This window comes from Eptesicus fuscus, chromosome 24 (genome assembly GCF_027574615.1).
Source record: "Eptesicus fuscus isolate TK198812 chromosome 24, DD_ASM_mEF_20220401, whole genome shotgun sequence".
Taxonomy (NCBI): Eukaryota; Metazoa; Chordata; class Mammalia; order Chiroptera; family Vespertilionidae; genus Eptesicus; species Eptesicus fuscus.
The window spans coordinates 3451106-3463207 of record NC_072496.1 but is presented as its reverse complement, the minus strand read 5'-3'; the positions used below and the strand labels follow the sequence as shown (position 1 = coordinate 3463207).

The 12102-nt window shown below is 46.7% G+C and overlaps 1 protein-coding gene across 2 annotated transcripts in view; it reads left to right on the top strand.

The window, feature by feature from the left end:
• The window catches only part of FMN2 (formin 2), a 128006-nt gene that overhangs the window by 46331 nt on the left and 69573 nt on the right, over positions 1–12102 (top strand). For both annotated transcript variants that reach the window (XM_054713012.1, XM_054713011.1), the window contains one exon: positions 4618–4705. In XM_054713012.1, coding sequence (XP_054568987.1) covers positions 4618–4705 — 88 coding nt within the window. The remainder of the gene's footprint in view (positions 1–4617; positions 4706–12102) is intronic.

Here is a 12102-nt window from a genome sequence, read left to right as displayed (position 1 = left end):
AAATGAAAGTGGTTCTCTTTGTGTTTTAATCTGCCGTGAGCTGTGTCCGATCGCACGGAATATTGAGGAGTGGTTAGGGCAACGAGGCCCAGTGTGCGTGCAAGTCCTTGGCAGAAGTATGCTCTTCATACTGAAGGTTAGGGGTGGGGCAGGGTGGTGGCTCAGACTGTGAACTCGATGAGTGTGTGACCTTGAACAAGGCACTTCAGCTAAAAAAATGTGGATAGTAAAAGGCACTCCAGCATTCGTTTTTGTTTGTTTGTTTGTTGTTTTGGGGAGTGATTAGCAAAACATACTTGTCATGAAATACCAAGAATGCATGTAAAAATGGTCTCAGTAAGAGTCTTATTCATTTGGGGGTGTCAGTAGCCCTATCATTTTATCTGCATCGTATCTTTTATTTGTGACAGTTGGCATCACTCATCAAACTATGCTGATGTCCATATCCTGTAGACACCTTTGATATCTAAATAATTTTTTGCAATATCATGAAACGTAGATGTTGTACTCACAAGTTAGTGGGTTTCCAATTACTTTACTTCTAATCTTAGCCGGTGAGTTCCCAGCTAAGGACGTACCGTTAACGGTGGAGATAGTGCAGATAATCTAAAACCAGCAGGAATTCCGAAGAGAAAAATGTGCACACTATTGGGCAGGTGACACATGTTTTTTTTTTTTTATTGACAAGATGTTTGAAATGGTGAAGGGCCAGATTATATCTTGCATGTATGTCTTCTGCATGACGAAACTGGCAAAATGCTGGGTCCCACGAGTATCAAAGAGAAGGCTGTGTATTGTTTTAAATTCCAGGAGTTTCAACATCTCTGTGTGTTTTCTCTGTGCTCACGGAGTGGAAAGAGATGGGTAGTTATGATAGTTCGTTTTAATTAGAAAAACATTTTATTTTAAGAGCGTAGTGGTATTTATGTTCAACGTTCTTATTCCATGTTACTGTAATAGTTAAGAAAATAAAATATGAAATTTGGAAGTGCAACCTGTTAGAATAAATTTTTTATGAAAATATGACCTTATGTCATTTTTTTCCCTTCCTTCTCAGTTTATTTATGATCACGCTATACATTTTGTCGGGTTTGTTTTGTTTTGTTAGTCAGGATCTTCCTGACTGCTTCAGTGTAAGCTAAGAAAGAAGTTGATATCAGTAAGGAATTGCATTTCTAATGCTTTTACACTTATCCTTTTAAATGAAAACTAGAGGCCCGGTGCATGGATTCGTGCACCGGTGGGGTCCCTCGGCCTGGCCTGCATCCTCTCGCAATCCGGGACCCCTTGGGGGGATGTTGGACTGCCAGTTTCGGCCCCATCCCTGAAGGCCAGGCCGAGGGACCCCACTGGTGCACAAATCCGTGCACCGGGCCTCTAGTATGCATATAAGATCTTTGGTTAATCTCTTCCTGCTCTCCCCCCTCCTCCCTTCCCTCCCTCTGAGATTCATCAGTCTGTTCCATGCTTCCATGCCTGGGCATTGAGCATCTGCCCCCTGGTGGTCAGTGCGTGTCATAGCTACTGGTCGAATGGTTGGATGGTCGCGTAGGCCCAGTATTATTTCGTGTTTCTCTGTCAGTGGATTCTCTGTTATGGGTGCTCTGTTATGTCAAGGATGCTGCACCGTGTGTATGTGTGTGTAGGGGGAGTGTGGCCAACGGGGCCTAGAGCAGGGGAACAGGTGAGCTTTGGAGTCGGGCAGAGGTGAGTGGAAATCCCAGCCCACCCCATGTTGTCATTGCTTCCAGCCATTTCCCATTCTTAGCCTGGCTTTCTTCTCTGCCCGTGAATACGAACTAGTTAATATTTTGGCAGATGTGATTAGAGGACACTACATACACCAAGCTAAGAGGCCGTTTCATTACTCTCTTCGACTTGAAATTTTTTTTTTAATATTTTGTTAATTTTTTACAGAGAGGAAGAGAGAGGGATAGAGAGTTAGAAACATCGATGAGAGAGAAACATCGATCAGCTGCCTCCTGCACACCCCCTACTGGGGATGTGCCCGCAACCAAGGTACATGCCCTTGACCAGAATCGAACCCGGGACCTTTGAGTCCGCAGGCCGACGCTCTATCCACTGAGCCAGACCGGTTTCGGCTCAGCTTGGATATATTTAGAACAAGCTGGTGACGTTGCTCTTCTTTTTAAATATATTTTCATTGATTTCAGAGAGGAAGGGAGAGGGGAGAGGGAGCTAGACCATCCATGATGAGAGAGGACCAATGATTGGCTGCCTCCTGCACCCTCCCCACTGAGGATTATTCTACAGATAGGGGAATCGAGAGCCATTCAAGAACTCTGTCTAACGTTACATAGCTGCTAATGTAGGCAAAGACGTGGGCTGACATACAGAGTCGTTACCTCCACACAGGACAAATCATTATTGACTTCTAGCTTCTTAATGAGGGGGGGATGTCAGCTATCTCCCCAATCAGCCAACCACCTGTTTTGTGTCCCAGATTGTGCGGAGGCTGCCCACGTAGACGGGCTTGTGTGGTGCCAACCAGATAGCCTGGAGATAGCCCTCCTGGGTATGGTCAGTGTCAGTGTCTTCTCGGGTCTGCAGGGCCGCGGAATGCGGTGGTTGGGTGCCTGTGAGGCGGCCACCCTGCCCCGAGGCTTGCTGCTAATTGGAGGAGGAGAGGGTGGTAGCGTAAATAAGGCTGCAGTCCTCTTTCCCTGTGTGGGTTGACTTCAACACCCACCCACACCCTGATAACCTCTTGCTCTGCAAAATCTCATGCAAGCATTCTTTACTTTGGCGTGTAGACTCGTTCGGGTTTAAGATGTTTGCTGTTTGCCTGACCTGGTGTCAGGCAGTACCAAGAAAGCTCTTGGTTCCCGATTCCCATTGGATCAAAAAAAAAAAAAAAAATCTAGAGATGACCGTGTCTTTCCAAAGGAAAACGATTTGGGTCCACATGAGAGTTGTGGGTTGACCCACGGGAGGTGTGTCTGAAGAGATCTTAGAGAACCAGCGCTTTGTACCTTGGCCCCACGATGGGGATTAATCATTGTGCGGGTGGTTCTCTCTTCATTCTAGGTTTTGCCAAACTTGATTTGGTTTATTCCGTATCGCTTTCTATCATTGCTTGTCTTCCTCTTGTTGGAATAAGCTCAGGTGCTTTTATAGCCTTATCTATAATAATAAAAGCATAATATGCTAATTAGACCAGACAGCTGAACGACCTTCTGGACGAGGCCAGGGCTGTGAGGGCCGAGTCCCTTGCACGAATTTCGTGCGTCAGGCCTCTAGTAAAATATAACTGCTAGTCATTGGATCACTAACACCAACATCTTGCATTTGCAAGATGTTTTTTTAAAATACATTTTTATTGATTTTAGAGAGGAAGGGAAAGGGAGAGAGAGAGAGAAACATCAATGATGAGAGAGGATCGTTGATCGGCTGCCTCCTGCACTCCCCTCAGTGGGGATCGAGCCTGCAAGCTGGGCATGTGCCCTTGACTGGAATGGAACCTGGGACCCTTGGGTCCGCAGGCGGACGCTCTATCCACTGAGCCAAACCAGCCAGGGCTCCATTGATTTTTAGAGAGAGGGAAAGACAGAGAAAAACATTGATGTGAGAGAAACACATCCATTGGTTGCTCTATCCACTGAGCCAAACTGGTTAGGGCGATGCTGTCATTTTTTTTTAGGTGAGAAAACTGAGGCTTTAGGACGTTGAAGTGGCTTTTCCAGAAGCCCCCATCCAGGCCTAGGAATCAGAACCGGCACTAACAAAAGATCCCAGATGACTTAGGTGCCTATTAAAGTCTGAGAGATCCTGCTTTATTTTACAGAGTCCTTGTTCATAATCCCTACACAGTCCTGCCTCTCAGGGGAGTCTATGATAAATGCTTTGTTAAGAGGATAAGCTGACTCTGATGTGAATTTAGGTCATTGAAAATAGACTTTTTTTTTTTTCTCTCTTGGTTATATGTTCTAATTTTGTAGATTCCAAATTTGTTAATTCTGCATTTTCCGTTTTTTCAGCTGAGGGTTCTGAGATCTTCTTGGTTTTTAAATTTAATCTTTATCGTTGAAAGTATTACTTCGGTCCTCCTTTTCCCCCATTAACCTCTTCCAGCCCGCTCCTGTCCTCCCCCCACCCCAGGCCCTCACCACCCCATTGTCTGTGTCCACGGCTGATGCATCTGTGCACACAAGTTCATTGGCTGATCTCTTCCCACCCTCCCATCCTCCCCTGCCTTCCCTCTGAGGTTCCACAGTCTGTTCATGCTTCTATGACTCTGGGTCTATTAAGGACCACGTTTTAAATCTCAGGCTGCAAACGATCAAACGTGAAGTTGTTATTTTACAGAGACCCAACGGATTTCCTAAACTACTACCAATCTTACTTGTTGACATACCCGGCTCTTAAAAGACTGGTCAAGAGCCTGCCGTTCAGGGCAATGGGAACACTCGGGGTGTGTGTGGAAATGGTGGATTTTGAAGGTTTATAATAGAAAACCCCAAAGCTCTTTTCAAGCCCTTTTTGAATACTTCATATAATGACTTGATTTGTTCTTCATTTAGGATTAAGTAACATGTTATTAAGCATGTCGTTGGCGTTCCAATGGACATTCCCCCCCCTTTTTCTTTTTTTGAGCAGGTTGTCAAGTTATTAAGCAACAAAAGGTCGCAAGCGGTTGGAATATTAATGTCTAGCCTTCACTTGGATATGAAAGACATACAACATGGTGAGTGTACAAGTTAAAATTCAGCTTTTGAATACTACTCTGTGGGCTGAAGCGCATGATGTTTGGTGGTGAAATCATTTCAGACTTAGAGTTGCCGTGTATATTGAGGTCCGTATGTTTCCCTCATGCTTGTTGCTGGCACATTACCGATTCATGTGACTTTTCTGTTGTTTCTGTCTCATGTTTCTCATGAGACATGTTTAATCTGCATTAATAAATATGCATTTATTTATTTTTAATATATTTTTATTGATTTTAGAGAGGAAGGGAGAGGGGGAGAGAGAGAGAGAGAGAGAGAGAGAGAGAGAGAGAGAGAGAGAGAGAGAGAAACATTAGTGATGAGAGAGAATCATGGATCGGCTGCCTCCTGCACGCCCCCCGGTGGGGATCGAGCTTGCAATCCGGGCCTGTGCCCTGACTGGGAATGGAACCTCAACCTCCTGGTTCATAGGTCCATGCTCAGCCACGGAGCCACTCCGGCCAGGCAATAAATATTTAAATTTTAATTCATTAGAAGTACTAGCCCCACTGTGCTCTTTAACTAATTAGATTATATCTGAGGTGTTACTTCTAGATGCCATTGTCAAAGAGTGACTGATAAGCAGTGGTGAGAGGTGAGGGTGATGGGGTGTGTCTCAGCCATTGAAAATACCTGGAGAAAAAAAATAGATTGAGACTCGAGTCTCAGGTATTGGATGAAGTAACCTACAGAAGAGGAAGTAAATCTAGAATATTCTGATAGATCCATTTCAACCACTGTAAGAATTACAAGGAAGCTTTTTTTAAAATATATTTTTTTTATTGATTTCAGAGAGGAAGGGAGAGGGAGAGATGGAAACATCCACGATGAGAGAGAATCCTTGATTGGCTGCCTACAAGGAAGCTTGTTTTGAGAGTTGTTGTTTTAGGACTGTTCTGATGATTAGAGACGTTGCCCAGAAGACTGGATTGCCATATTCAGGGATGAAATGAAAACTCACAACTGATCATTTGTCTCGGAAGTCTTAAAAACACTGGACGGGGGATGAGGCGGGTGCTTCTGGTCCTCCTGTTCCAAGACCAGGAGATGCTCAGAGAACCACTGAGGCAGATGATGATGTGTAACGTTCAGGGTGGAGAACTGGTCTCTCTCCTTCCAGTTATTTGGGACGACTTACGGGTCCCACCACTGGGCTCTCCGGCACATAGACAGAGTGAATTATCTTTCCTAATAACCATCAAAGGTAGTTTCAAAGGATTCTTGCCTACTTATGTTATTGTTCGCGGTCAAGACACATGGAAACAGTAATACCAGGACCGCCTGTTATTTCTTTTATGTTGTTGTTTTCATTCATGTCTCCATCCAGGCTTCTACAACATTATTTACATTTGGAATCAGGGTGATTTTTTTTCACATTCTCGAAGCGGCTTCAGTGCCAATATTTTCATAATTGAATTCTACCCTCCAATGCACAGGTATGCCTGTGCCTTACCCTCCGGTCACATGGGTGCTCGAGAGATACTGCCCGAAGGTGAATAGAGGAATTAAATTTATATTCAGAATGCCCCTTAAGCTGCCCAGAGCCTTAGACCAGATTTAAAGCAGATTGAACTGTTCAGTGGAATGCCAGTTTACCTATTAAAGAAATGTGGTTTCCAGCGCAACGCAGGCCTTATAAATCACGGAAATGTTGAACTGGCTTCCTAGCCTACCCTTTTATGAATGTGGATTCTATTTGTTTGGCTTAAACTGTTGTGCGGGATAATTCATAAACAGCACAAGCTTGGCATGCCTCGCCGATTGATGAGTAACCCTTAATCACGATTTCAGTTTTATTAAACTGTTTTGATGGCGAGGAGACTTCCTCAAGCCGCAGCATTGGGGGTGGTAGTCATAGAGCAGGACGCCAAGTCTGGCGCCAAGAAGTACTTGGCGTTGCGAATGCTGGCAGAGGCAGGCCCGTTAAGTCATAGAAGGAAATCTGAAAATAATGACACGGTGCTTTCCTTCAGTCAAATATTCAACCGGGTTGAGTTAATAATGAGAACCTTATGAACAAAGGAGCCCGCCGAACATCTGTGTCTGTGGTAAAGCCAGCGAGAGTTCATTGAAAAATTTGCTAGCTTAACATGCAACGCTAACAATAACATAGCATGGATGTCAGCAGTTTAAGGGTCACACTGAATTATGCGTAAACTTTATCCCATTAGGATATAAAGGGATGGCTTGAGTCGCTTTGAAATCCTGCACACGGTTTTCTAAAAAAAATAAAAATAAAATAAAAATGGTTGCCTTAAGAGCTTGAAGGAGCAAACAGTGTGCATTCAAGGGGTAACGCCTTGTTCTGCCTCAGCGCGTTGTCTGGAGCGGTGGCTGACATGCGTGGGTCACCTGCGGCCTCCAGAATAGACTAAACTTGACTTCTATCGGGATATGCGCCCAGAGGGAAACCCACAGACGCATACAGGGCATGGATTCTGGATGTAGAAGTAGCCACAGAATTTAGCCAGGCCTCCAATGCCATCTTACAGAAGAGCACACTAAGACCTCTTTTTGGTGTTCAGTTGTCTTTGTCAAGGTCACGTAGCTCTTTAGTGGAACAGACTGGACGTGCACCCGGCCCCTGAAGCAGCTCGTCCTGTTCTTTGTTTTTGTTTTTTTTTTAATTTTTTGATTAAGGTGTCACATATTTGTCCTCATCCCCCCATTCCCATCCCATATCCCTCCCCACGGATGCCCCAACCCCCTGTTGAACTTAACCATTTGTTAGGCTCATATGCATGCACACAAGTCCTTTGGTTGATCTCTCCCCCCTCCCCGCACCCTCCCCTATCCTCCCTCTGAGGCCCGATAGTCCGATCGATGCCTCCTTGTTTCTGGTTCTGTTCTTGTTCACCAGTCTATGTTGTTCATCACTGTTCTTTGCGTTCAGACGAGCCACTTCTCCAAGGTGGTGCTTTCGCTACAGCACTGGTGTCTCTAAAACAAGGCACGTGGAGTATTGTTCAAGGGAGCTAGTTTCTCTCTTCCTCTTCTTCCCCGTTAGAACTCTAGGAAAGCTTAGAGTTGAGTTGACTTTCTGATGCTTGTATGTTAAAGTGTCCTGTTAGAGTCATTAGCCTGGAAGGCTTGGCTATAGGAGCAGATCTTAGGAGTTGAGCCTGGCTACCTCTTGGGACTATGCTTGATCTGCAAGGAGAGCAATTTGTGTTGGGAACTTGCAAGGCCCGAGTCTCCCATCACTGCGAGGTCTCTCCGTCATGGTCCCTGCGCTGTGGGGGTCAGCCTCACTCCACGGTCATCCCTGTGGGCGCTGAGAGGCACGTGACGGGTGCGGTGAGGAGGAGGTTGGCTTTGCTGGTGAAATGAATCTTGGGGACAGACACGAGTAGAATCTAAGGACGGACATGGACAGGTGCTTGTATGTATTGCTCTGACGTTATTTTCCTGACATTTAAACCAGTTTCTAGCTATGAGTGTGAAGCAGAAGAATACTTCTTTAAAAATCGATAAATACCCTTTCTGAACTATCGGACCGATGCGGGTAGCTATGGTAACTCTTTCCCCAGGTATTTTGATGGCCTGCACATGGATCAGCTCTTTTCATGTTGGGCTGCCACTGAATAATGTATTTCTTTTTTTTAAAATAACTTTTATTTTTTCCATTGATTTTTAGAGAGAGTGGAAGGGAGGGGGAGAAATAGAGAGGGAGAGAAACATGGATGTGAGAGAGAGACACATCGATGGGTTGCCTCCCGCACATGCCCGACCTGGGGCCCGGTATGGAGCCTGCAACCGAGGTCCGTGCCCTTGACCAGAAGCAAACCCTTGACCTATCAGCCCACAGGCCAATGCTCCATCCACCGGACCAAACCGACTAGGGCTGGGTTATTTTTTAATGGTCGAATTTTTCATGGGATTTCTTATGTACAGGAGCAGCTAAGGCTAACACAGCTGCAAAACTTGGTGATGTTGGGAGGAGGGTTTTGTACAGTTGAGGCAATAGATATGGGGCTATGGAGAAAGTTCCCGAGTTTCAGTTCAGTTCTTTGGATGGTGTATTTAAGACACATTTATGCCCGGCCAGCGTGGCTCAGTGGCTGAGCCTCGACCAATGAACCAGGAGGTCACGGTTCAACTCCCGGTCAAGGGCACATGCCCAGATTGTGGGCTCCATCCCCAGTGTGGGGCGTGCGGAGGCAGCCGATCAGTGATTCTCTCTCATCATTGATGCTTCTATCTCCCTCTCCCTCTCCCTTCCTCTCTGAAATCAATACAAATATATTTTTTAAAATGACATCAGAGAAACCCTAATGTTTGCAACTCCCCCCCCTGTATTGAATTGCCCCTTCATTCCTCTGGACAATGCAGCATTGAACGGATCTTTGCACGCACATCTACATCACAAGGGAAGAAAGAAAAACCTCCGCTCGCTGAACAAATGACGAAGTCTGACTGACACGCATAAAACAGCGCATTGCATCTTCTGCACAGATTAGCCACATGTGGAGTTAAGTAAACCACAGAATTATTCCAAGGGGATCATGATGATTATCACGGCTGCTCGTTAGCTTTGTCAGATTTTTGAAGTATTTTGGAAAAGTAGTCCTGAGGCGTGGGCCGCTAGTCAGTCATCTCTGTAATACGACGGAAGGATTAACCACAACGGGTCCAGCTTCGGCGCGTGAGTGCTGATCTTCTTAGCCACACGTTATCAGTTCCCCACGATGTTTGCTTTCTTTCTTTTTATTTTTTAAAAAATGTATTTTTATTGATTTCAGAGAGGAAGGGAGAGGGAGAGAGAGACAGAAACATTCATGATGAGAGAGAATCATGGATCAGCTGCCTCCTGCACGCCCCACTCTGGGGATCAAACTTGCAACCCGGGCCTGTGCCCTGACCGGGAATAGAACCGCAACCTCCTGGTTCGTAGATTGATGCTCAACCACTGAGCTACGCTGGCCGGACTGTTTTCTTTATTTTTTGATGCATTTTTAACTTCCAGGGACTGACCTGCTCAGCTCCTTCCCCTGCTTTAGCATGATCGTCGATATGTAAATGCTAAGGCCTAACATGCTAAGGAAGTTATTTAAGTGCTCGTTGAGATGAAGCACTTTCAAAAGGGAATTTAAAAAAAACAACAACCATAATTATAATCATCGTGTTTGTAAAGTCAGGCTTTCTGTTCTGGGTTTCTTTCCAAGTCAGACACGTCTGTATAGAATGACTCCCCCAAAAGTCGGATTTTTATCTGGATGCAAGTCATTTTGGGCATCAGACATTTGCAGATTCTGTACCGAGGCGGCCACAGACATGCTCCCGTGAGCAGCCACACCGAACACGGTTGCCCTTCTAGAACACGCGCTAGAAAACAGGGGCCGATGGGGGACCCCCCCCCCGAGCGAGGGCCCTCGTCCCAGGGAGACGCACTGAGCTCTCTGTTTTACAAGAGCGTAAATGTTTACCGAAGCAAGAAGGTGAGGTCCCCGATGCCCAAGAAAGGACATTCTGCAGGGCTGGTTTATGGAACACACGCAGCGGACAGCGGACCTTTTATACAAAGCGCAGTGCGTTGTTTGAAGCGGTTCGCCCATCTATACACTCCGCTTAACGTAAACACTCCCTGGGCCCATGCCAGCCTCTCTCCCTGCCCGCTTTGTTCCACACCCTAGATTTTGTCACCTGCCAAAGTCAAGTCACCCTTATCTAAACAGTTGAGATAAGCCCTCTGCGTTGTACCAGTTTGGTCGAATCAACAGAGCTCTCCGAAGCCAGAAGTGAAATACAATATCGCTAGATTAAACAGTCTACCCTGGCCATCGCGTTTGCGTTTAAAGATTTCATTCCGAAAGGATCACAGTCTTCGTCTCCATTTCTCCCTTCCCCCCCCCACCCCCCCGCTGCCTAGACAAGGAGGCGACGTCCTGACTCAACCAAAATGCATTTGTTCTCTCAACGATTTCACTCGTCCAGCTCTTATAAACAAGGCCCGTAGGTGTACGAGGCCTGCGACTTCATCAGTAACGGATGTCGTTCCCCTAGTCTAAGCAAGCATGGGGGGCGGACCCGGGATGGGATTTATTTTGTTTCCCACCTAAAAGCCTTCCTTTCTGTGGCCCACGTACGAAATCTGTAGAATCCCGGCACTGGAGGGCGGCGGGCGATGGAAATCCTGTGGAGGAGGCAGAGGAGTTTCACTGCTTCTCGCCGTCGCTGTCCTGATGTTGGGTCTCTGGGCCAGAGGCTTTGGGCGGAAGGCTGGATCCTTGGCTGTCCTGGCCGAGACGTGGGAGGGGCAGAAGCCGATGGTCCCTCTCCGCCTTGGCACTCTCCCCCACCCTGCCAACGAGGAGAGGGCATGAACTGGGACTACGGGCCCGTCTGCACTCATTTGGTGTTTAAGCTTCTGCCGACGCGGCTCCCGGCCCACGTACCCCAACCGAAATGAGTGTGGATGAGTTCCCTGCGGGGCTTGTTTAGCTTCCCACGCGGCGATCGGTACCACGGAAGCTCTCCTTGCTCCTTTTGCCAAGGATGTTTTCAACGTAGTGTGTCTAAACGAACGTCTCTCAACCAAGGTACTGGTTTGGAGAGATGTTAGTAAGATTTTCAAAATATATTTTATTGATTGCAGAGAGGAAGGGAGAGGGAGCAAGAGCTAGAAACATCAACGATGAGAGAGAATCATGGACCGGCTGCCTCCTGCACGCCCCACACTGGGGATGGAGCCCGCAACCCGGGCCTGTGCCCTGACCGGGGATCGAACCGTGACCTCCTGGCTCATAGGCTGGGCAGTAAGATAGTTTTCCTATATGAAAGTTGAAGGGGCCATAATCATAATGACAGTAACAACCCATATTTTGTGCGTGTTTGCTGTGAGCATGCCGCCCCTTCCAGGGGTTTTACTTGTATAATTTAATCTCCGGCAAAACCCCTACAGGGTGCGGACACTTAGGGCCAGTTTGCTGATGGGACATTGAGACACTGGAGGTTACACAGGTGACAGGTGGTGGAGACGGTGTGATGTCGGGGTCCTCTGTGTACCACAGCCCTCCAGGGCTGGTTGCCAGGTGATGGTGTCCCTCCAGGGCTGGTTGCCAGGTGATGGTGGCCCTCCAGTGCTGGTTGCCAGGTGATGGTGTGACATTACATGTTATTATCTCGGTGTTTTATGGTTTGAACCATGAAGTTAGCTAGAGTGAAGGTAGCTGTTTATGCAAGGACAAGGGGGGAGATTTTCCCAGAGTCTCTTACGTACTTAGGTTCTTCGAGATGCCGTGAACTAGGCACGCTCATGGAAATGTAGAGGGAAGGTCTGTCCATATGATTCCATGCCTCTGTGACCATATCTCCTATCATCTCCATCTCGGAGGTTAGTTTAGCTGACGTATAGGCTCCACCCGTACAAGCAGTCAGC